The sequence below is a fragment of the Acanthochromis polyacanthus genome, chromosome 10 (assembly GCF_021347895.1).
Source record: "Acanthochromis polyacanthus isolate Apoly-LR-REF ecotype Palm Island chromosome 10, KAUST_Apoly_ChrSc, whole genome shotgun sequence".
NCBI lineage: Eukaryota > Metazoa > Chordata > Actinopteri > Pomacentridae > Acanthochromis > Acanthochromis polyacanthus.
The window spans coordinates 30,247,751-30,274,631 of record NC_067122.1 but is presented as its reverse complement, the minus strand read 5'-3'; the positions used below and the strand labels follow the sequence as shown (position 1 = coordinate 30,274,631).

The window sequence follows — 26,881 nt, the reverse complement described above, 5'->3', positions numbered from 1 at the left end:
GCCCTGATTTTGCTCTTTTAGGCTATGTTACAAGGAAGAATGCACACACAAGTTAGTAGAAAAGTAAACATGAACAACCATAAGAAGAGTTGGACATTGGCACAAGACGAACAAAATGTGGGAGAGAGGGGTCACACAGCATCAGTTATTTGAAAATGGGTCAGATTTCCAAAATAGCAGACACCTGCTGATGTCTTTTTGTCACTTCATAGATATTTTTTCTCATATATTTTCATGTATACAATATGATACAGCACATGAAAGTAAATACAGCTCCCAGAAACTCTACCCAATATGCACTACATCTGTATGTGCCAATAAAGGTGCTTGATTCTTAAAACAGCTCTACAGCTAGTTCACTCCCACAGTTTAACCTTGAGAATGACTTTGCTGCCTATAGTGCCATTACCAACTGAGTGTAGTAATGAGTACACTGTTCCATATAAAACACCACAACTACTAACTTTAGAAATGGTGGCAATTAACATCTGAATGTTACTAACTTTGGAGCGACTAATTGCAGTGGTCATATCGCCTTCCTGCACCAGATGTCTGCTTTGAAATGTATCATTTCACATGCTTGTTAACGTCATCTGTCTTGCAGCATGTAAACTACATTCCTGCTGTTAATGCAATTTTTTAATTACAGTTTTTCCATTATCATATATTGTTTATATTGAAATTAAGCTCTGTAGCTGAAGTAGGGATACAAATTACTATAAAAAGTTTTGACCAATAGTCATCCACATTAATCAATAATTAGTAGGTTATGGAATACAGTTGAAGTTTCTCCAAGTGCTGATGAAACAGTTTTTGACCAATAAAAAAAACAAGTTTACTCCGTAATAGTCTTAATTATAGTCTGAAATTCATTAACGGATAAGGTTAAGTCTGAATTAAATGTCAAACAGTGGCTTCATTAGAAATTGCTTTTCAACTAGTGATTCAACATAAAGTAACAAAGCAAATGAGCTGTACTTTCCCCAGTAAACCCTCTGTAATGTCATTAATTTCTTCACAGCAGCATCAAAGTGATCCTCACACCAAATTTACATAATGTGATTAACTTGTTCACTATAGTAGGGCTCCACAGTCCAAACCAAGACCAAAAACCTGTCAAATGCAACTAACCACTCATCGCATTGGTGTGACCAGTGACAGCAGAACTGGCTTCAACTAGAGTAAATTTTGCATTGCAACTACTTATTTCACTGTTTTCAAATAGTCTAAATTTTGTCCACACACCGGTTTTAGGTTTGTTGCTGCAGTAACTGAATGTGGACTTAGATGCTTCACTGTGCCGTGTTACCTCTATGGCATCTACCGATGGCCGTAAGTGGCAGTGGAATTATTGGTATATTGTAGTATCTGCATGTAAGTAATTTTGTGAACATGTGCAAAGGTTAGTTTCAGAATACTGGATTACTGTTTGTAGCACAGACATCCTCACTGGCACGGCAGGAGCAGCATTACTTAACTAACTTTAACATACAAAGTTAGTGTAACACACCTGAAATGTCTTCGGCATTACTCGGCCTCTACTTCGATTAGAAGCTGCTCACCAGCTAGGTCAGTCAACCCTACCTGGCACATCCCTTTGCACAAATCTGCCCCACCTTGCCCTCTGCAGCTGAGCAGAACCAACCTGCTGCCACACCCTCTGCACTGCATGTGTCTCAACCTGCATATTTGTTACACCATACCACTCACCACCACGAGTGCATTCTCAGCCTGTGGGAAGCACAGAGATACGATAAAGCACCCGACATGATCGGTTGCATTTGATGAAAAGAATGTGGCCAAAGTATGGCTGGGAACAGTAGTTTTAGCTGTTAGGTGTACCAGTACTACTGATGTGAAAAGTTGGTCTGGGACCCGATGTATTCAGCATTAGAACAGGTAGAACAGCAATCAGTCAGATAACAATTAGTACCCCTAGTTCAATGTCCATAGTTGGAACTATTTGTATTTGTTTATGTCCAGTTTCAATTAGAGTAATGTTGGACTGTGTACTGCATTGTTTCTGAAGAATTGTTTGCATGCTGGACAAGAGTGCTGATTTTCTAGCTACCCACATAGTGAAAATGTTCAAGCTCTTTGTCTCCTTGACATGTTAGTTGTTGTACATGGTCTGAGTTGTGTATAATCAAGTTGCTAGAAATAAGAGTATTATATACCCATTATTTTTTGGGCTTGCAGTATTTGGTGAGTTGAAGTGTGGGATTTTTTCCTCCTTTGTCATTAATGTGTAGTCTGCTGTTTGTCGTGTGTGAACACAGCAGTTCCTCTGAGTCTTTCTTGCTGATTGATAGAGGTGCCTTTGGAAACCTTCCATTTTTCACAATGGAGTAGAGCTTGTTAAATGCAGACAGTGCTCATTTGACAAAAACAGATGAATTTTTTAAAATGCGGAGTAGTTGTTCTAAATGAGTTGTCTTTTCTATTTCAAATTTAACGAATTTAAAACATTGTGCTTGGTGAATGGATACATTTGATTTAACTTTGTTGTTGCACAGTAGAAGTATGGGATCACTAAAAGGAACTCTCTTCACTTCGACCGAATTTATAATCCGTGGTACTAGAATAGTCGTTAGCACTGTTTTGAGGATGTATTTGTCTTGTCAGGGTATTAAGTTTTTGTGAGTTCATGCATTGCACTTCAGATATCTCTGATATACCATAATGTTCACTAATCAACCACAACATTAAAACCACAGACAAGTGATGTGTGTGACAGTTAATTACTTTCCAGTGCAATGTTCTGCTGGCATACCTTGGCTTATGGTATTCAAGACAGTATTAGCTTGACATAAACCACCTACTTAAACACACATGTAGACATGTGCAGCACACACACACACACACACACACACACACACACACACACACACACACACACACACACACACACACACACACACACACACACACACACACACACAGACCATCAAAGAAGATGTTAACAGTGATGTTAGAAATTTAATCTAGCATAAAGTTAAAATGCTTGCTAGTGCATGCAGAAAACATACATAATACATTAAAAATGACAGAAATGCTTCACAGTTTCAAACATCTCTGTCCTCCTTTACTCAAAGCAAGTTCACGTAATTGTCAATTCTAGTTATTGTGACTTAATAGGCAAAAGACAGCAATCTGTGGTTTGACACACTAAAATGGAGGCAAAAACAAAATAGATTCCTTTCAAATAGAATAATAATTGATTCTGAAGCAAAAGAAAATGCCCAGAATTCTAATTTTGACTTTATCATGTACACCTCCACCTCAAGTCAGACGAGGACTGAGTACAGCTTTAGGTTCAACTGGTCCTTTATGTTTGCATTGTAGAACACCTCACAATGACTCAGGTGGTAGAGCAGGTCATCCATTAACTGCAGTGTTGGCAGTTTGCCTCAAGCACCTCCATGTGCCAAAGTGTCCTTGCAAGACACTAAACCGTAAGGTACTCCCAATGGCAAGTGAAAACTTTGCATGGCAGCTTCATCGCCATTTGTGAGAGTGCGTGTGGGAATGAGAAACGCATTGTGGACGCTTCATAGACCCTAGTGAAGGTTAAAAGACATTATATAAATGCAAACTACCGTTTAGGTGAGTCCCTGTTTCAACTTCAAAGGTGCTCTGTTTTATTCAGCAGTTAACAATTTAACTGAGTGTCAGACCAGAATTTTTGGTTGCCTTAAAAGGACAAATAAGGAGCGCAAGCTTGTCATTTGTTAATAAACTTATCTTGCTTGGTTATGACTTTTGTGCAGCCTATGATATAGCCAAGTAATTTGGATGCCAGTAACGAATGTAAACTTAACATCCATTGGTTTTACCATTGGTAAATGAACACGTACATTAGAGATAAATGTAACACTTCAGAGCATCAGAGAACATCTTAATGGTTGCTAGTGTGAGATAGTCATGTACACCAGTGTTATTTTGGCTTATTTCTCACTTCCCTACAATACTAATTCAACTTTAGTAAAGGCATAACCCATTGTTGATCCTTGTTTAGTCACTTAGAGGGATTTGCACTCTTTCAGAGAGCCTGTTCAGATATTTTTCTGTTAGCACACATTTTGTATGCATTCAGTTTTTTCTATTTATTGTTGTTGAAAAATGGACAACCATTGGCCATTTACAATTTGCTGTCCGAATCCTATCTTGTCCCCAAGGTCTTTTTTTGAGTGATGGTGTAGCTTGTCTGCAATGACCCTTATTGTCTCTGTCAGACATTATATAGTCGTGTCAATGTCTCCTAGATTACAGAGACACTTCTGGCTTGTTGTTGTACAGCGTTGATCTTTCCATGGTTGTCCTGACAGAAGAAAATCACGAAAATGTGTGTTTCTTCTTGACTGATGGCCATGATGATCATATCTGTACCTCAAATATTTAAAGTGGACTTCTGTGTTTGTGAAGGCCCAGTCTTGGATGTGCAGAAGCGGGTACCTATCCTAGCTGTACAGGACCCAGTTAGTTTTGTCAAAGAGAGAAAACCATGTGGGTGCAAACAGAAGTGCCTGTTGTACTCATTTTGATTGTGACTAAAGGTGGATAGAGGCTATGTAATTTTGACCCCTGCCCCTCTACTGTCTGCCCTAGTGTTTAGACTCGTCAGTGGGGAAGAGGAAAAGAAGCTTGGCTGTTAGCTCTTCTCAGGACCCATCTTTCTCAGGATTAAACCAGGTGTGACTTTTACCACAACATCAGCTGCCTCACAACAGCACTTGTCGCTTTGCAATCATACCCAACTACACAGGTTTAAAGTGATCAAACCACAAGCACCCATCTTGGCCCTGTATAATACCCAGTGTGTGTACTCATTTAATATTCACCATTTTACAGGGGTTGATGAAATCTGACTTTCCATTATAAATGCCTAAGAAACAGACATTAAACCCCATTTGTTATACAAGGGGTCCCGGTGTCTCTAATCATTGCTCAAATGCTTCCAGATGACCACATTATAACTTTGCATCTGAAATGAAAATATTTTGCATCCATTCACATATCTCCATTTGTATAACCTCTACATGTAAGTTATATATAATGTTGGGTAATATTACAAACAAGTAAACCAATAGTGAAACTAAATAATAACAGTAATGATAATAAACTTTTCCTTCTAAAATTGCAAGCAACTTGCCATGGGTGTTTTAAAGACATATGGCCCACATTGTCATACTTGGTGACAGGGTATTTCAAAGCTCAAGGGAATAAATCAGAAAGCAGTCTTCCCTGTGTTCTTGTGGAACATTGGGAAAATACTATAAAACAGGTACTTAAACAGTGTTGTGGGTGGATCATAAAATAGAACAATTTCTAAAAAAAAAAAAGATGGTGCTAGCTTATTTAAAGATTTACAAGCAGGTTTCAGTAACCACAATCACCCTAATTTTTATATATATACATATATAGAAAACCAGTCAGAAGTTTGGAGGCACCTTCTTATTTAATAGTTTTTCTTTATTTTCATGACTATTGTAGATTCTCACTAAAGGCATCAAAACTATGAATGAACACATGGAATTATGTAGAAAACATTTGTCTTCTGCTTACCGTTGTTGTAGCAAGTTATTTGACTTTCTGTTGCCTTGCTATTACGCTACCGGTCAGAAGTTTTAGAACACCCCTCTTTTTCATTGGCAATTATGCATGTCAATGGCTCATTGCACTCTGAAATTAATAGAACAAATAGAACAAATCAACAAATTAAGTTTAAAAAAAAATCCATTTAGAAACCAAAGTGTATTCTAAACTTTGACTCAAAGTAGCCACCTTTAGCAGATGTACAGTGGGTACAGAAAGACCCCTTAAAATTTTTTTACTCTGTCGTTGCAGCCATTTGCCAAAATCAAAAAAGTTCATTTTATTTCTCATTAATGTACACTCAGCACCCCATCTTGACAGAAAAAAACCCACAAATGTAGGAATTTTTGCAAATTTATTAAAACACAACTGAAATATCACATGGTCATAAGTATTCAGACCCTTTGCAGCGACATTCATATTTAACTCACATGCTGTCCATTTCTTCTGATCCTCCTCAAGATGGTTTTGCTTCTTTATTGGAGTCCGGCTGTGTTTAATTAAACTGATTGGACTTGATTAGGAAAGGCACACACCCATCTATATTAGACCTTACAGCTCACAGTGCATGTCAGAGCAAATGAGAATCATGAGGTCGAAGGAACTGCCCAAGGAGCTCAGAGACAGAATTGTGGCAAGGCACAGATCTGGCCAAGGTTACAAAAGAATTTCTGCAGCACTCAAGGTTCCTAAGAACACAGTGGCCTCCATAATCTTCAAATGGAAGAAATTTGGGACGACCACAACTCTTCCTAGACCTGGCCATCCAGCCAAACTGAGCAATCGTGGGAGAAGAGCCTTGGTGAGAGAGGTACAGAAGAACCCAAAGATCACTGTGGCTGAGCTCCAGAGATGCAGTCGGGAGATAGGAGAAAGTTCCACAAAGTCAACTATCACTGCAGCCCTACACCAGTCGGGGCTTTATGGCAGAGTGGCCCAACGGAAGCCTCTCCTCAGTGCAAGACACATGAAAGCCCACATAGAGTTTGCCAAAAAACACATGAAGGACTCACAGACTATGAGAAATAAGATTCTCTGGTCTGATGAGACCAAGACTGAACTTTTTGGTGTTAATTCTAAGCGGTATGTGTGGAGAAAACCAGGCACTGCTCATCACCTGCCCAATACAATCCCTACAGTGAAACATGGTGGTGGGAGCATCATGTTGTGGGGGTGTTTTTCAGCTGCAGGGACAGGACGACTGGTTGCAATTGAAGGATGGATGAATGCGGCCAAGTACAGAGAAATCCTGGAGGAAAACCTCTTCCAGAGTGCTCAGGACCTCAGACTGGGCTGAAGGTTCACCTTTCAACAGGACAATTACCCTAAGCACACAGCTAAAATAACAAAGGAGTGGCTTCAGAACAACTCTGTGACCGTTCTTGACTGGTCCAGCCAGAGCCCTGACCTAAACCCAATTGAGCATCTCTGGAGAGACCTCAAAATGGCTGTCCACCAACATTCACCATCCAACCTGACAGAACTGGAGAGGATCTGCAAGGAAGAATGGCAGAGGATCCCCAAATCCAGGTGTGAAAAACTTGTAGCATCATTCCCAAGAAGACTCATGGCTGTACCAGCTGAAAAGGGTGCTTCTACTCAATACTGAGCACAGGGTCTGAATACTTATGACCATGTTATATTTCAGTTTTTCTTTTTTAATAAATTTGCAAAAGTTTCTACATTTCTGTTTTTTTCTGTCAAGATGGGGTGCTGAGTGCACATTAATGAGAAATAAAATGAACTTTTTTGATTTTGGCAAATGGCTGCAATGACACAGAGTAAAAAATTTCAAGGGGTCTGAATACTTTCCATACCCACTGTAACAGCTGAGTACACTCATGGCATTCTTTCCACAATGGAAATCAAATGTTCTTCAGAAGGTTCTTCCTAAATCTGTTGTAGAAGTTTCTACAAATGTGTGGCACTTGAAGGTTGCTTTGCTTTCAGTCTTCTGTCCAGTTCATCCTAAACCAGCTCCATGGGCTTTAAGTCTGGAGACTGTGCTTCCACTCTGTATTTTCAAGCTCATCACCTTCATTTTTCCTAAAGTACTTCTGACATAGCTTGGACTGATGTTTTGAGTCATTATCTTGCTGTAGGATGAACCTCTGACCAACTAGAACATACTAGAGGGTTCTGCATGGAGCTGCAGAAGGCTGTGGTAGACGTTTGGGTTCAGGGTTCCTCTCACTCTGTACAAGTCACCGGTCCTGGATCCAGAAAAACAGCCCCAGACCGTCACACTTCCTCCATGTTTGACAGTTGTCTGGTCTTTTGATTCTGTTTTGGGTTTGGGTCTTTCAGACCTCTTCCTGTCAGAGTTTCTCCATTTTCTGAGTGCCTTTTTGTGGTGAAGAAAACTGGACTCACTGACACCTTGACTTTTTTTTTGTTTACATGTTTTCTCTATTGGAAAGACCCACATTTTAAAGTATTTTGATGATGTGTCTCTTATCTATTGTTAATCGCCTATTCCTTGCCATTTTATAGCAACACACTACTTTCTGCAGTACAATACTGTTCAAATAGTGGTTCCATGATGTGTTCCAGCACTACTTTTATGCAGACAAGAGGGGACTGGAAAGTGATCAAGAAAAGTTGCCACCTGTAGGATTTGGTAGCACCAGTTTTGAAGGCTTGATCAATCTCCATTGCTGCACAGCAGTTTTAAGTTGTTAACCCACTTCTTGTTCCCTGAAAAATGCGTTTTTGTATAATTCTGAAATGTACATTATTTTTCAGTATTGGGTAACCTTACCTTTTTTTTTAACCTCTGGCAGTTCATCACTTACCTTTTTACCATTTCAAGCTATTCATTGGACTTAAACTACTTGAATAAAAACTGGAAAACTCAAGGTGTTCTAAAACTTTTGGCCAGTAGTGTATATTTCGCTAGTCTGACCTTTTTCCTGTGACCACTGCCATCAACAATGCATTTTTGCTCGGAGAACTACTGTTTACTTTATACTTTGTTTTTGGACCATTCTCATTTACTCCTTAGAGATTATTGTAAGTAAATATCCCAGTCGATCAGCAGTTTCTGAAATTGTACCTGTCTGGCACTGACATCCATGCCATTTTCGAACTCACTTAAATCAACTTTCTTCCATAGTCACATGCTGGGTTTGAACTGAAGAAGCTGGTAGTGATCATGCCTACATGCTTAAATGCATTGAGTTGCCGCCATGTGATTGGCTGAGCAGTTGAACAAGGTGTGTGTGTGTGTGGGTGCTGTAAATATCTTCCATTTGTACACATCCCACTTAATTGTTTCATATCTTTAACTCATTTTTATATAACACAAACATGACCCAAGTATATACAGAAGGCAGTTTTTAAATGATTTAATTTTTTTGAAGGAAAAATGCTTTCCAGCCCCACCTTGCGCTATTTGATGTTTAAAAAAAAAAAAAGTAATTGCCCTTTTAGCCTAAGCTACCAATCTGCCATATGAGCAAATATATTTGAAGTTGGGTTCAATTTCAATAGCCACACCCATGTTTCATTACTGCTGGACTTGTTGAATCTAAAAATCACAAAATAGAACCTGTCTGGCATTATGAATTAGCTAAAGGGTCTCAAAAATTAGCATGTTAACATGTTCTAAAGACATTTAAGAACAGATACAAAATGAAGTTATTGATATTTCAGTCTGGAGGGTTACAGAGCCATTGCTGAAGCTCTGGGACTCCAGAGAACCACAGTGAGAGATGTTATCCACAAATGGGGAAACGTGGAACAGTGGAGAACCTCCCAGGAGTGGTTGGCCTACCAACATTTCTCCAAGAGCCCATCAACATCCAGGAATTCACGAAAGATCCCAGACAAACATAACAGCTGTAATATTCCTTAATTTACTTAAACAATCCTCAAGCCAATATGCATGTAGCATGCTTCATCAGGAATTAACCTCTGACATTCTCTGCTGCTTCTTCTGTTGTCCAAGCATGGTTGTATTATTTTTAGGTATTCCCTGGTTTTTCTTTGTTGCTAACGTTTCTATATTTATCCATATTTCACGTGTGTGGTGCACCGCTAATGTACCCATTGACAGCACTGTAAATCCTGTCAACAAAAACCTATATGAATAAGAAAGCCTAATGCCATTAAAGTCTAAAACTAATTGCTTGTGTATTTAAAATGTGGATTGATAAACACTTTGCTGAAGCAGCATGTGTAATAATAAATAATATGACAGTTGTGAAAGCTAATGGATTGTCCAGTGTGATCCTCTAAAAGTGTATGTGGAGAAGATGCACCTAAAATCTAAGATATGCAGCCTGGTTACAATTTCAAGTGCGTACAGACATGAAGCTGAAACGTATACGTAGCATAGTTACCACGTTATGGTAGCTTCAGCATGTAGAAAAACAATTTCAGTAGTATTTCCTTCTAAAAATGCATAAAACTATGTAATGGAGGTCTTACCAACTTTTTGTTTCTGGTCGTTTCACTTTTAACAGCGCTTTTTGTTATTGTGTGAAAATAAGTTTTAAAGCTTTTTCTTGCGGTGCTGGTTGTCATGTCAGTATTTATTGTATTGTTCTTTAAAAACAGTCGATCTATATGTTCAATTCTAGAGCTCATGCACAAATGTATTGACCCACAACTGTATGGGATGTATGTATTGTTACTTCAATTGAATCAAAACAAACATGCAGACATATTAAGCATAATACCCGTTTCAGACTTGTCACTGAATAAGCCAACACAGGGCGACATGAAGGCAGAAATATTTAGCCAATCATTTTGTAACTTCTTCTAAAGCAAAAACTTGTTACTGATCCCCAAACCTGTCCATTTTTCCACAACCAAGCAAATGTAAACTTTGGATTAGCTGTTACTTTGCAAGCATTGAGCAGTTTAGGGGTAGGTCTAGAGGCTTTTTGTGTTGTTGATCATCAAGCACACCTTGGATGGAAAAGAACTTGATTCTGCAGCGCATTTACACACAACACAATCATAAAACAAAATTAAGTGGAGATAGCTGACAAAATTGTCAGAGAGTCCAACACAAGTGCTGACTAAAGAACAGCATAGGTTTAGGAAAGCCCACTGCTTAACTGAACAAATTAGCCACCCAGGACACTGAAGGAATTTGCAACAGGAACGATTGATATGTTAAAGTAAATGCAAAACAGAGCAACCCCGATGTCTGGTATGCGATGGGTCAGAGGAGCTCTAACTGCATTCCACTGCTGAGTCTATTACATGCAGAAATCATGTATTAATTATCTGTAGCTGACAACTTTTAGCCATGTAGAAAAAGCATTTGAGTGAGTGTGGTCTTACAGCCAATATTTTATAAAGGAAAAAATGCTAATTGCTTAACTTTGTATTCATTTTTATAGTCGTAAAAGTTTGTTTACTGATTAAAAGCAAGCATTGCTCATAAAAACAGCATTAAGTGAAAAGCCTATGATGGCATGTGAGTGTAAGTCAATTTCATGTTTTGGGACATAATTGTTGATATGACAACTCCTCCCTGATGGCAGTCATGGTGATGCTGTCATAAGGATATCTTCATTGTACAGTAATATTATTTGGCTTTTTGTGTTTCACAGCAGGACCTGTCTAATCTATTGTGTTTTTAAATGAAGAAAATATGTTATAGTAATTTTATGCATCCAGACCTTTTATATACTTTGGATTATTATCACTGGTGGGCAGCACTGACTAATAACCACCATGTGTTCTCTCTGTCAGTTGTTCCTTATTGACTTTGGTTTGGCGAAGAAGTACAGAGACAACCGAACACGACAGCACATCCCCTACAGAGAAGACAAGAATCTGACGGGCACAGCACGCTATGCCTCCATCAACGCACACTTGGGCATTGAACAGAGGTCTGTGCACACAGTTACTTAATTTTCACACAGTAATGTAATCCTTTTTTCTTTTTTTAATATCTTTTGAATGTCTTTACGTTAATAAATAAGGTTACATGAGATAACATTGTTTTTAAGTGGAGCTGGAGTGTTATCAACACTGCTGCAACCTGCCTGCAGTATTTATTTCTGTGACAGTAACAGTAAAGTGAATAATCTATGTTTGTACTGTCAGAGGCACTGATGGCCTGCTTCTGTACTCAACTGTTAATAATATTGTCTCCAGTCGCCGTGATGACATGGAGTCATTAGGCTACGTGCTGATGTACTTCAACAGAACCAGTCTGCCATGGCAGGGATTAAAGGTATGAAAATATTACTGACTCATAAATGATTAGGGTACAAATTACTCACTGGAGCAAAGTTTTTTTTTTTCCTTGTCTTTTCATGTTTGTTAGTTGGTTTTATTAACACATGAAATGTGAGGATACTGAAAATGTCATATGCATAGATATGCTCCAGACAAAATTAGTAAAATAGCTTTATGCCACCAAGCACAAGTTGTAAATTGTGTTACTACAAGAACAGCTGATGGATGGTGATATCAACGTGGTTGTAATGCTATCGAAGCTATCTGATACCACATATGAATCACTCATCTCAAACCATCAGGGACCTTCTGTTTGACTGTCTCTGGTTTCTAAAGCATTTTTCATAATTTATTAGGCTATTTTTAATGTGAAATAATTGATCATAAAAATAAAAAAATTATTTAGTGAACTTCCACAACTAATTGAGCAGGTATGACAAGTTGTACAATTAAAAAAAAAAAAACTAAAATGTTTCTACATAATTTATGTAGAATCTCTGGAGTCTAAAAATTTGTCATGTGTCCAAAGCCTACTTTTGTAGGCTGAAGAAACTTCATAAATATACTTCATGGAAGAAATGGTTGAAGGTGAAGTCTTAAGTAACTGCTGTAAATGTACACATACTCCCACTTTAACTTTTTTGCACATACAGTGGGTACGGAAAGTATTCAGACCCCTTGAAAGTTTTCACTCTGTCATTGGAGCCATTTGCCAAAATCAAAAAAGTTCATTTTATTTCTCATTAATGTACACTCAGCACCCCATCTTGACAGAAAAAAACAGAAATGTAGAAACTTTTGCAAATTTATTAAAAAAGAAAAACTGAAATATAACATGGTCATAAGTATTCAGACCCTGTGCTCAGTATTGAGTAGAAGCACCCTTTTCAGCTGGTACAGCCATGAGTCTTCTTGGGAATGACGCTACAAGTTTTTCACACCTGGATTTGGGGATCCTCTGCCATTCTTCCTTGCAGATCCTCTCCAGTTCTGTCAGGTTGGATGGTGAATGTTGGTGGACAGCCATTTTGAGGTCTCTCCAGAGATGCTCAATTGGGTTTAGGTCAGGGCTCTGGCTGGACCAGTCAAGAACGGTCACAGAGTTGTTCTGAAGCCACTCCTTTGTTATTTTAGCTGTGTGCTTAGGGTAATTGTCCTGTTGAAAGGTGAACCTTCAGCCCAGTCTGAGGTCCTGAGCACTCTGGAAGAGGTTTTCCTCCAGGATTTCTCTGTACTTGGCCGCATTCATCCATCCTTCAATTGCAACCAGTCGTCCTGTCCCTGCAGCTGAAAAACACTCCCACAACATGATGCTCCCACCACCATGTTTCACTGTAGGGATTGTATTGGGCAGGTGATGAGCAGTGCCTGGTTTTCTCCACACATACCGCTTAGAATTAACACCAAAAAGTTCAGTCTTGGTCTCATCAGACCAGAGAATCTTATTTCTCATAGTCTGTGAGTCCTTCATGTGTTTTTTGGCAAACTCTATGTGGGCTTTCATGTGTCTTGCACTGAGGAGAGGCTTCCGTTGGGCCACTCTGCCATAAAGCCCCGACTGGTGTAGGGCTGCAGTGATAGTTGACTTTGTGGAACTTTCTCCTATCTCCCGACTGCATCTCTGGAGCTCAGCCACAATAATCTTTGGGTTCTTCTGTACCTCTCTCACCAAGGCTCTTCTCCCACGATTGCTCAGTTTGGCTGGACGGCCAGGTCTAGGAAGAGTTGTGGTCGTCCCAAATTTCTTCCATTTGAGGATTGTGAAGGCCACTGTGCTCTTAGGAACTTGAGTGCTGCAGAAATTATTTTGTCAGGCAAAGACTTCTGGCCAGATCTTTGCAATGACACAGAGTGAAAAATTTCAAGGGATCTGAATACTTTCCGTACCCACTGTAGTCTAGCTTATGACATTGGTTTTAAAGGCCAAGTTTATTCCCAGGGGAATGCAAATTAGGAGAATCCATTTGAACCCGATCAGTTTCTACGATGATCATGAGAATAATTTTACCACTTACGTCTTGCTCACATCAGATTATGATTAAATATGTCAAGGCATGTAAATTCCATATATGTATACAGTGCTTAACAAATTTATTAGACCACTTGTCATAGAACTAGAATGACTAAATAGTTATTAGTAACCAATATATGTTGCAAATACTAATGTGCTGATGCTGACAGTGTCACAGAGGTTGTATGCCTCTAGACATTTCAGTGGCAGTGTATTGCCAGTAATATCAGTGTTTTATGTTTTCCTCCAGGCTGCCACAAAGAAGCAGAAGTATGAGAAGATCTCAGAAAAGAAGATGTCCACCCCTGTTGAGGTCCTCTGTAAGGTAAGAACACATTAAACAAGGACAGTGGACAGTGGTTTGCACATCTTCCTCCACATCCACACAACTCTGCTGTATGAATGCATGTTTCCAGGGTTTCCCAGCAGAGTTTGCCATGTATCTGAACTACTGCCGTGGCTTGCGCTTTGAGGAGGCTCCAGACTACATGTATCTGCGTCAGCTGTTTCGCATCCTCTTCAGGTAAATATACCGGCAATTGTTGCCAGTTTTGATGTCACTGTTGATTGACTGATACTTTTCTGTCTAACTTAGACCAAATTAAATGTAACTACAATTCTGCAGTCTCTGAACTCCTGTCTTTGTCTCCTGCTACAGTTAAGCCCAAAATTATTCATAATCACACCAGGTTTTAATTTACAGTGAATTTTGTGGCTGCTCATGAAATGGGGTAAGGCTATGAAGTTATGTCCCAAGTGTTTCTATGTACAAGTAGCCAACGTGAAAGGCAAAATCAACACGTACAAGACATTCCACACTTTGAAGAATGTCAAATTGAGTGGTAGGAAACCAAGAGTGACCTGCAGGAGCAAGAATGAGTTTGAGAGCCCAGGAAGAATCCAAGGATCACCATCAAGGATATTCTGATGAGTGTAAATAATTCTGTTACCAGTATCTCAAAGGACACACTCCAAAGAACACCGGGCTTTTGGGCTTAACTGAACATGCTCCCTTCTCGTTCATTGATTGTTGATAATTGTGGGAGTATAAATACATGAACATATCAGGCATTAGGCACAGACTTTGTATACTTTCAGCATATTTGAGTAAATGTCTTTCTACCTTTTTGTCCTTTTTTCCCCCTTTCTTCCAGCTCCCTGTCTGACTTTTCTTTCTGTTCAGCTGTGGCTTCTGATGCTCAGCAGTTTTTCCTTGCTTAGTTCCTCTGTTCCTTCCCTTCTGCCCTTTGTAAATTCTGTGTATAAATGTTTATGCATATTATGTTGATGAAGTATGTTTATGTGTTTTAGGACTCTGAATCATCAGTATGACTACACATTTGACTGGACCATGCTGAAACAGAAAGCAGCTCAGCAGGGGGCCTCCTCTGGGGGCCAGGGCCAGCAGGCACAAACCCCCACAGGCAAGCAAACTGACAAACCCAAGCCTAACATGAAAGGTTAGTAGCAAACAGCCAAGTGACGTTTTTTACAGACACCAATTGCTCATGCATTCATTTAGCATTAAAGACTATTAGATTGTTTTATTCCCTAACCCATACCACAGTGCCCCTTTTATTAAAAACACAAAGAAAAAAATATGAACAGCAAATTGGAAATCAATAGCAAAACACCTCTTGATACATGCTGGAATTATGATGCCAAACAGCATTAAAAGTTTGAGGAGGCACCCTAAAAAATTATTGATACAATTGGTCTGTCTTGCAGAGGCAAAGACGTCCTTGGGGAATTTGACTACTAACTTTGCTGCCATGATATTCTGTTCCTTTGTTGGGGCTTGAAGACGGGCTTTCTCCTCTGTGACAGTGTTTTAATACTGACAAAATGAGCTGATCAAACAACTCTGACTTTTCTGCAGTGTTTCTTCATTAACTTACCCTCTCCAAACTAGATAATATTCACTGATTGTTGATTGGTTTTCCCTCCTTACTGCACACTTGTTTTCCTCTGTTAATGTACTGTGACCTGAATTGTCTACACATTATGTCAAGTTGATTATGACCAGCTGTGACTCAATGCAAACCACAACGTATTGCTGTCTGAGAGTAAAGAGTATGTATGTGACATCACAGTATGCAGAAGTTGCAATGAAATTATTTCTGAAGCCTCAGTGCATTTCCATATGTGATCAAAAGATTAAGTGCTTACCAGTCCAGCTCACAAAAGAATCAATGTGCAAGTTATGAAAGCTGAAGAGGGGCAAACTATTTTTCAAAAGGCATTGTATTGGTGACTAACAAAGCCTATGGTTTTCCAGATGAAACATTTTTAACAACCTGTTGGTATTTTTAAAGCCATTGGCTCTGAACTGATGGGTGGCAGTGCTGTTTTGACGAGGTTGCAGATGTTTTCATGAGGATAAAACAAAGTAGATAGAACAGTCAAACTTTTTCTGTTTTAATTTTATAGTACATTTGTTTCCCATGAGTGCTGCTGCTGCAGCTAGAAGATCCTGGTTTGCATCCTGACTTGGGATCTCTCTACATGGAGTTTGCATGTTCTCCCTGTGCATGTGTGGGTTTTCTCCAGGTTCCTCCCACAGTCTAAAAACATGCTGAGGTTAATCGGTGATTCTAAATTGTCCGTAGGTGTGAATGTGAGTGTATTTGTTTCTCTTTGTGTGTAGACTGGTGACCTGTCCAGGGTTTCCTCTACCTTCACCCTAAAGGCTGGGTTATGCTTTCCACATGAACGAGCTGCGCGGAATAAGATGCTTGGAAATCCACTTTAGAGACCGTGTGTGATTTTATCCTTCATGCAGCGTCTGCTCTCAAACTGCAGGGAGGAGTGTATCGCAAACCTAGTCTACTCAAGTACTAAACGAGAGTAGAAGAAGTTTGCCATTGTTACACCACTTACAACATGGTATTTTACGGAATAGTTGCATTTCAACATGAATTGTTCATAACCCGGTTGTCACAGTGATCTGTGTGATGAATCGTATAAATGCCTGTGTTTCTGAACTTCTGCTACTAGGAGCTCCTGTTCTTCCGCCAGCTTTCCAAATGTCTTCGTCCATGTAAATTTGGAATTGTGCGATGCGAAAACATTCCGCTTGAGAAGGACTGTGTGAGAAGACGTGGCTGCTAAAATGATGTACTTCATTTGCTCGGACCTCACAGACACAAGCATAAAACAAGCTTTAGTCAGCTGGGGTAGACTTCAGCTCCGTCATGACCCTAAGGAGGATTAAGCGGTGTATAGATAATGGATGGATGGATGTTTTCCATGAGACAGCACATTGGTGCAGCCATCTGCTGACAGTGTTGTCATGACAACAGTATCTTAAAGTAATGTTGATAGATCAGTAAAGTTATGCTCTTTTGAGCATTTGTATGGCGAATTAAAAAAGTTTCGACCACGACTCCATTAAATATGGATTTTTCTTGCATTGACAACAAGAAATAAGACCAAAATCTCAATGTTCTGGTTGCAGCAAGTGCTGGCACATGAAAAAAAAAAAAGAGAAATTTAGAAATTCAACACTCTGCTTCTAAAGACAAACATGTTAAACACTTTGAGAAGTTACTCCAGGAGTTGAGGGCTTCAAAATTGCCTGACGCCTTCTTGTTTGAAGCAAGAGCAGGAACTGTGTGCGCTTTACACCACTGCACACCGTGTTGTGTACAAGAATCCCCATACCAGTGCAGGGGAGCTCACCATGCATACTCAAGGATGTGCTTAATGAGTCTGCCACAGATGAGCTTGAGAGAATACCACTGTCAATTGATACCATGTGTAGGCAAATTGAAGAAATATAGATCACTACTGTGTATACTCCCCTATCAAAAAGGTCTTGGTTAGAATTTTACAGTTAAATCATAGAATGCTCATAAGCTGACAGTGGTATCAATCGAACTCAATGCAATTCTATTTTATTTATATAGCGTAAATTCACAACATACAGTGCCTTGTGAAAGTATTCGGCCCCCTTGAACTTTTCAACCTTTCGCCACATTTCAGGCTTCAAACATAAAGATATAAAATTTTAATTTTTTGTCAAGAATCAACAACAAGTGGGAAACAATCGTGAAGTAGAACAAAATTTATTGGATATTTTAAGCTTTTTTAACAAATAAAAACCTGAAAAGTGGGGCGTGCAATATTATTCGGCCCCCTTGCATTAATACTTTGTAGCGCCACCTTTTGCTGCAATTACAGCTGCAAGTCGCTTGGGGTATGTCTCTTATTAGTTTTGCACATCGAGAGACTGAAATTCTTGCCCATTCTTTCTTGCAAAACAGCTCGAGCTCAGTGAGGTTGGATGGAGAGCGTTTGTGAACAGCAGTCTTCAGCTCTGCCCACAGATTCTGGATTGGATTCAGGTCTGGACTTTGACTTGGCCATTCTAACACCTGGATACGTTTATTTGTGAACCATTCCATTGTAGATTTGGCTTTATGTTTTGGATCATTGTCCTGTTGGAAGATAAATCTCCGTCCCAGTCTCAGGTCTTTTGCAGACTCCAACAGGTTTTCTTCCAGAATGGTCCTGTATTTGGCTCCATTCATCTTTCCATCAATTTTAACCCCTTAAACTTCAGTGTACCTACTAATTTGCATAGGAATTTCAAGAATGTCCGACGGCTGCAAACGCGATTATATAAACACTATACACCGATGGAAAGCATAGATTCTCATGAATCCGCCGGTATAAATCACTTTCAGATGTGATTACCACAGCAGGTGAGAAAAACACATTTGTCCGACAAAAACTAATATTCATCCATCCGTTCTCTATACACGGCTTCAACGCACACAGCGCGACTCACATTTCTGGGTTCATTATTACACACAGAAAAAAATATTCCACAAAAAACGGCCATAATCCAACCTTTTACATCCAGACGACACAAGCCAGTAAACTATTTTGTCCAAAACATGTCCTGAAGTCGGTATAAAATCCACGAATCGGTCGTTTTCAAGGAAATGCACCTCGCGATGCGCGTCCAATATTCCCTGTATTTTTCGTCATTTTTTTTATTTAAAAATAGAATATTAGCGATTTTTTTTGTACTGAAAACGGCTGGAATTGACTGCAGCTTAAAGGGTTAACCATCTTCCCTGTCCCTGCTGAAGAAAAGCAGGCCCAAACCATGAGGCTGCCACCACCATGTTTGACAGTGGGGATGGTGTGTTCAGGGTGATGAGCTGTGTTGCTTTTACGCCAAACATATCGTTTTGCATTGTGGCCAAAAAGTTCAATTTTGGTTTCATCTGACCAGAGCACCTTCTTCCACATGTTCGGTGTGTCTCCCAGGTGGCTTGTGGCAAACTTCAAACGAGACTTTTTATGGATATCTTTGAGAAATGGCTTTCTTCTTGCCACTCTTCCATAAAGGTCAGATTTGTGCAGTGTACGACTGATTGTTGTCCTATGGACAGACTCTCCCACCTCAGCTGTAGATCTCTGCAGTTCATCCAGAGTGATCATGGGCCTCTTGGCTGCAACTCTGATCAGTCTTCTCCTTGTTGGAGGTGAAAGTTTAGAGGGACGGCCGGGTCTTGGTAGATTTGCAGTGGTCTGATACTCCTTCTATTTCAATATGATTGCTTGCACAGGGCTCCTTGAGATCCAAATCCGGCTTTAAACTTCTCCACAACAGTATCTCGGACCTGCCTGGTGTGTTCCTTGGTCTTCATGATGCTCTCTGCACTTTAAACAGAACCCTGAGACTATCACAGAGCAGGTGCATTTATACGGAGACTTGATTACACACAGGTGGATTCTATTTATCATCAGTCATTTAGGACAACATTGGATCATTCAGAGATCCTCACTGAACTTCTGGAGTGAGTTTGCTGCACTGAAAGTAAAAGGGCCGAAAAATATTGCACACCCCACTGTTCAGTTTTTTATTTGTTAAAAAAGTATAAAATATCCAATAAATTTCATTCCACTTCACGATTGTGTCCCACTTGTTGTTGATTCTTGACAAAAAATTAAAATTTTATATCTTTGTTTGAAGCCTGAAATGTGGCGAAAGGTTGAAAAGTTCAAGGGGGCCGAATACATTTACAAGGCACTGTACGTCATCTCACAGCATTTAACATAGAACATGAACAGGAATTTTAAACAGATAAACAGAGAACCTAACAATCCAAAGTTGCCATTGGATTCCCTATGAGCAAACAGTCAGTGATGGTGGAAAGAAAACAAATCCCTCCCCCCTAAAATAAGGAGGATAAAACAAAAGGCGGCCATCTTCCTCAACCGGTTGAGTGTGGGGATGAAGGGATTGGGATGGGATATAATTGGAGGATGGCAGATCTTGTCTAAGGGACGTGTCCCTCTTCATTGAATTCTCTGATACATTGTGACTGGAAGCAGCTCTTGCCTTCATATTTGAACACATACTGAAGACAAAGTATGTTTGTATATTGATTTTCAAAAAGTGCAGTGCTGCTGTTTTTCATGCTCTTAAACAGGGTATCGGGTGAAAAGGCCACTTTTGCTACATGGCTTTTGTTATCAAAATAACTGCTTGTTATCATTTAGGGTTTGTTGACATACGGAACAAATGGTGACAAATTGTTTTTGAATGAAAGCAGTTGTGCAATTCTTCAAGGAACCTGTCTGGTCTTTTTGTTCTGCTGCTTTGCTTAGTTAACAGCTTGAGTAATTTCTTGACGTTCTAGTACCGTCAAGGCACATTTAGGCTTCTCGATCATTTAAATGTTTATTTTTGTCAAAGAAAGCATTAAAGTTTGAAATATTGACACTAATCTCTGTGGTATAAATAAGATGTGAAATTATTCAAAACTGCTGTCAAGCACAATTCTATTACAATTCCTTGGCCTTATTCTTATCCATTCTTCCAGAGTGATTTTCACTGCATAGCTCATCGTGCAGCTTTGAGAAAGACCTTACAAACTGCATATCAAAACTAACAGCTCAATCAGGAATGGTGTGCTATGACATTTGGTAGTAATTCATCGTGTAGTTTTTGCTAAATTTGCCAAAAGCCATTTTAAAAATCCCCATTGCAATGAATAGGAAGTTGACAGGGCAACTGCAAAAACCCAGTCATCTTTGGAACCCTGTAAATCTGGTATAATTTACAGTAGAAAGTTTATTCAGTTTGATTAGGCCACAAGGCTTTGAATGTTATTTGTCTAAAGCTGGGGGATAATATCTTTGCTGTTTTTATGCAGATAAGTTTCATGAGTTTTTTGTTTTGAATTCTAAATTTTTCTTCAGTTACAATGTGTCACACTTGACTTCACTCATTCATCCCCCACTCTAAATTTTGACCAGAAAAATTTTAGGGAAAGTGCAATTACCATTGGCGCTTCTCCCATACATTACACTCTACATAAATGATTTCTACATAAATTTATAGGCATTTTTGTCCTCTTTCACCCAGTGTGACTCTCATTGTTGCAGAACACAGAACTTTCATTTTTTCATAAATCCTCTCAGAGCACAAAGTGTGCCTTTCTCATTGACACACTGTGCTCCAAAATGTTGGCTGAAAATCAGAAACCTCATTAACATTCCACCAGATCTATATAATGTACACCAAGCACATGGAAATGCATGTGTATTGAAAACAAGATTGTACCTCACACAGTTAACACATTTTTCAATAGAACGTATTGTATTTGAGCTGTGACCGTTTGTTCGAGGAGATCATCCTTAGTCTACCTGTCTGCTCCTCTCTCTGTACCCAAGATAAACTTAAAGCCCCTAGTTAGTAGTCAGGATGCACTGAGGTACACTACTCTCTTGAAATAGAAATTCTTAAATGGTAGAAAAGGCCTACCGGCCACTCTGACATATGATGGCTTTTTAAAATGAACACACCGCCTCATGTCTTCCTCCTGTGCTCGACTGTCTACACAACATCAACCCGATATTCAAAGGAGCTTACCAAGCAGTACTTCTTTCTGACTCTTTCTCACACACATTCCTGGACAAACCATTATTTGTTTGGGTTCACTTTCAAAATCATAGTTTGTACCCAGCTCTGTTGTGACCTGGGTTAAAAAATTTTTGACTTAAAAACTGCCTCAATTCCGTAGCCCACGACATACATTAGTATTTACAGGGAGTCAACAGGATTCTGTGAAGAAACAGCTCAAAGATGTTAAAAGGAACTGGTCAGGGTTTGTGAAATATGCAGGCTTATCCATGAAAAAATATACTTTAAAACGATGCCTTGTGTCATTATAGCAGGACATATCAACTGGCAGATGCTGCACTGGCACTAGTTATTAGTCTTACTGACAAAGTGTCGTAATTTTGAGATGCATCAAAGTCAAACCGGTTGCGATATGGATTTCAGGAAAAGCTCTGTTAGCCGTCAAGTGTAAATGTACAGATCAATAAACCCACCTGGTTGAAATTTGGAAGCAAGAGGGCAAATGTTTGGGTCTTTGTGCATCTTCCAGGGCACTGAAGTTGTCTTTGGGTTGCTGTGTAAGTAGGGGTATGGGGCCTGTGGTCGAGACATTTGTCTTTGGAGATTACGGGATCTCTTCAAGTTGATGGTTCCTGCTGTGGTGGAGATGCACTCTATTGGTGAAAATATTAGAATCCTGGGTTTAGGTGTTCCAATCACTTTGATGGCCACAGGTGTTTAAAATCAAGTATCTAGGCATGCAGACTGCTTCTTCAAATAATTGTGAAAGAATAGGTAGCTCTCAGGAGCTCAGTGAATTTATGCGTGATACCTTGATGGGTTGCTACCCAAGTCTATTGTGAAATTTCCTTGATTCTAAATATTCTACGGTCAGCTGTTCGTCGTATTCTAATGAATCGGAAGCAATTGGAAACAACAGCAACTCGACCACAAAGTGGTAGGCCACGTAAGATCACAGAGTGGGGTCAGTGGATGCTGAGGTGCACAGTGTGCAGAAATTACCACCTTTCTGCAGAGTCAATAGCTACAGACCTCCAAACTACATGTGGCCTTCAGCTAAGCTCAGGAGCAGCATAGAGAGCATCACGGAATGGGTTTTCTCGGCTGAGCCGCTTCATCCAAGCCATACATCACCAATGCAATGCAGTGGTCTCAAGCACACCGTCACTGGACTCTAGGGCAGTGGACACGTGTTCTCTGGAATGACAAGTCACACTTGTCTGTTTGACAATCTGATGGACGAGTCTGGATTTGGTGGTTGCCCGGAGAACCATACTTGTCGGGCTGCACTGTGCCAAGTGTAAAGTTTGGTGGACGGGGGGGTTATGGTGTGGGCTTGTTTTGCAGGAGCTGGGCTTGGCCCCTTAGTTCCAGTGACAGGAACTCTGAATGCTTCAGCATACCAAGACAATTTGGACAATTCCATGCTCCCAACTTTGTGGGAACAGCTTGGAGCTGGCCCCTTCCTCTTCCAACATGACTGCACCAGTGCACAAAGCAAGGTCCATAAAAACATGGGTGACAGAGTCTGGTGTGGATGAACTTGACTGGCCTGAACAGAGTCCTGACATCAACCCGATAGAACACCTTTGGGATGAATTAGAGTGGAGACTGAGAGCCAGGCCTTCTGGTCCAACATCAGTGTGTGACCTCACAAATCCACTTCAGAAAAATGGTCAAAAAATTCTCATAAACACACTCCTAAATTTTGGGGAACACCTTCACAGAAGAGTTGAGGCTGTTGTAGCTGCGATGGTTGGCCAAGTCCATATTAAACCCTACATATTAAGAATGGGATGTCATTGAAGTTCATGTGCATGTAAAGGCAGATGTTGGCAATACAGTGTATTTGTGTTTAATGGTTGTGCCTTTGTACGGACCAGCAGAAACTGAAACTGACAGACAGTGACGCATACACCAAATATTCACTTTCTGATTTGTCTCATTTATTACTACATAACATTTCCTGATGCTCCTAAAATGTGGCAGGTTTCCAGAAGACATCAACAGTAGAACTCACAGCAATGTTTAATAGTGAAAGTAAGAGCATAATGTGCGCACAATGTGAAGGGACCTCAGTGGATTGAGATTAAATAGCTGTGTAACCCTAAGAAAAATCAATTTGCTATGGAGCATAAAGATTGTACTCTGAAACAATGGAAGAAAGTCATGTGATCTAATGAGTCCATATTTCCAGTGTGATGGGCCCATCAGGATAAGAAGAGAAGCAGATGAAGTGATGCACTCATCAAGCTTTGTGCCTACCATACAAACCTGTAGGGGCAGTACTCTGATGTGGGGTTGCTGCCGTGTGTCAGGTCTGGATTCAGCAATGTTGTGTTCCCATAGAATGAGGTCAGCTGAATACCTGAATAAACTGAAGGAACAGGCCATTACATCAATGCAGTTTTTCTTCCCTGATGGCACAGGCATATTCTGAGATGGCAATGCCAGGATTCGTCGGGCTCACATTGAGAACAAGTGGATCAGGGAGCATCAGACATCATTTTCACACATGGATTGTCCTCCACAGAGTCCATACCTCAGCCCTATTGATGATCTTTGGGATGTTCTGGAGAAGACTTTGTGCAGCGGTCTGACTCTCCCATCATAAGTACAAGATCTTGGCAGAAAATTAATCTAACTCTGGACAGAGATAAATGCTGAGACATTTCAGAAGCTTATTGAAACGATGCCACACTGAATGAGTGCCACACTCAAAGCTGAAGGTGGTCCAACAAAGGATTAGAATGTATGACTTTTTTGTATTTCAACAACAGATCTGTGAGCAAGGGTGCTATTGGGGCCCTCTGGTGTCCCTGTGATCCTAATATTATTCCTCCAAAATCATCTTTTTTCGGTCAGGCGTCCCAGTTGCTTGATCTATTGTTCTGGAGCGTCCGGGGCCATTAAAGCTCTGCTCTGCATATCCCAGTGTATTGTGGTTAATTCTGGGTTCATGGCTGATTTTTAGTCCTTAGTCCTCATTCTAATCATATGTATATTTGTTAAAATTTTGTTGTTTCGCTCTTTATAACTGCTGCTTCTATCATAACTACAAAGTCTGCACATGAGGAGGGAAGCAATTCACGTTTAAAGATTTCGATGTCTGACATATGCTTTAATGACTGCATTTTGAATCTTCAATAGCATTGCCAGTTTATTACTTGTTTACAAAGCATACATGCTTGCAATTTTTTATAGCCCCAATATCTGTCAAAATAGTTTCACAACACTGTTTATTTTCATCCCCTTCCACACACATTTGTGTTTGGAATATGATTGTTTTGTAAAAATGCCCCAGCTTTCTGTTGAGTTTACTGCTGATGAAATAATGGGTGGAAACATACCTCAGTGATTCATCTTCCTTCAAGCAAGAAGAAAAATGACATAATTCTTTGATGTATCTTGCTTTGGCCTTTGAAGCATTTTTAGTGAACTTTATTCTGTGTTGAAGGCCATCTTTTGAGTGAAAGTTTTGAAACTTGATTTTGTCTTGAAAAAATCTATACTGCTGTAGAAATTATTTCAAGATGTGTGTGCACTAGATAGAGGAATTCCATCCTGTGTAAAGTGTGTTCAAATTACCTGATGGAGCGATGCAAAGTGAGTGATGGCTGTTAAGACCAACTGAAATCTTGACTGTACTTAAGATATGTCGCGTGTCTCAATTCCTGATCTTTATCAGACCAATCTTGCCTCCCTGTTTCCTTTCTTTGCTGCTGACCTCCTGCTTTCAGACAATAACCAGCTGATGTGCTGTTCAACCTGTCTGTCTCTGGCACCATCACCTGTAGACGTCAGATCACTGTGGTAATGGTGCTTCCTGTGTTTTTGTCTGTCTTCAGGTTTCTGATGGGTCTCTGCCCTGAGCAGAGCTGCCGATGCGTTGGTAACCAGGACCAACAAGTCTCTCTTCCTGGACAAGCGACAAACAGAAAGTCTGTGTCTTTCCTTCCATCACAACTATCTATGTAATGGAAATATATAGATTTACACACGCCTTTGTCAGTTGTGTTATCTATATAATCATATGTGTATATATAATGAAACTCCACTCTGAAAGAAAAAAATTTTTTTTTAGGATGTGGAGGCTGTAGCCCCCTGCCCCCGACCTAAGACACATCCCACATCCCTGTTTGTGCCCTCCTTTCAGTGTTGACTTTACGTAAAGTTTCTTTGGAAACTGAAGTTAAAATAGTCAGCTGACCTTTTGTTTCTCTCCCAGTGAAACTGTCTCAAAGCTTATCTTTCCCTTCTCACTCCTTAATTATTTCACTCCCTCCTTTTACCAAGAAAATGTTAAAACATGTAAACCTAAAACCTGTTCTCTCATTTTGTTTCATAACTGAATGATGAACCCTGGATGTTATTTACTAAAAATCAAAACTGTTGGATTTTTTTCTTGTTTTCTTTTTGTTTTCCTATGGTGATTAGGAGTTTGCCTGTTGACAATATAAGCGGCTGATGGCAACAGTCAATGGTAGAATGATGCTCTGGCTCTTTCCCTCTCTCTAGAGCTCTGAATTATTAAATCTCTTGTAAAACCTATGGTCTTATCCAAAAATGCCAATAAAAACATTACATAACTCACTTTCAAGCACTAGTTATTGTCAGCCACCTGCACAATAAAAATGTACTTAAATGTGAAGCCCTAGTTGTGTCCTGAACATGTACAACTGATGGAACAATTCTCAGTCCCCAGTTGTACTTCAACATTTTTTCATTATACATGTTCAAAAGTAGTTTGGTTTTACAGTGATGCTTTTTAACCTGCCACCACACAAACTGTGACACATGTAGTACTGAACTCTATATTATTCTTTTAAGTCTATTCTTTTAAATTGTATCTGAAGACTCCGTGTGTGCTCCATTGCAAAGCTGAACTTTGTTTTGAATATTTAAAGGTGGCACATCTTTTCATTGCTTTTTCACTGATTTAATGTCCCCAGTGTGTGTAGAGTTCCACAAAATAAAAGAGAATTTTCTTTAATTTTGTCCATTTCATAAAAGTGTGCTCTAAGCAGCCCTTCAGCTTTACAGCTTGTTTGGGAGCAGACCAAATGTTTTGTTGCTACTGACATTTGAAGAACTGAAGACCCACCAGTGTAAGGTGTTGGCTGCTAAATTTTATGTTAGTAATTGAATCCTATTGAACAGATCTGGGATTTATTGAATTCAAAAATAGT

General features: G+C 39.7%; 1 protein-coding gene across 4 annotated transcripts in view; it reads left to right on the top strand.

The window, feature by feature from the left end:
- Positions 1–26,285, top strand: part of csnk1a1 (casein kinase 1, alpha 1) — a 46,238-nt gene extending 19,953 nt beyond the window's left edge. The window contains exons 5-11 of one of the 4 annotated variants that reach the window (XM_022214840.2): positions 4,609–4,692; positions 11,305–11,444; positions 11,713–11,791; positions 14,058–14,132; positions 14,224–14,330; positions 15,119–15,231; positions 25,541–26,285. In XM_022214840.2, the coding sequence (XP_022070532.1) occupies positions 4,609–4,692; positions 11,305–11,444; positions 11,713–11,791; positions 14,058–14,132; positions 14,224–14,330; positions 15,119–15,231; positions 25,541–25,548 (606 nt within the window). In that variant the 3' untranslated portion in view covers positions 25,549–26,285. Of the gene's footprint in view, positions 1–4,608; positions 4,693–11,304; positions 11,445–11,712; positions 11,792–14,057; positions 14,133–14,223; positions 14,331–15,118; positions 15,273–25,540 lie in introns of those variants that run through there. The other 3 variants (XM_022214838.2, XM_022214841.2, XM_022214839.2) reach the window with 3 other exon arrangements.
- Positions 26,286–26,881: the final 596 nt, after the last annotated feature.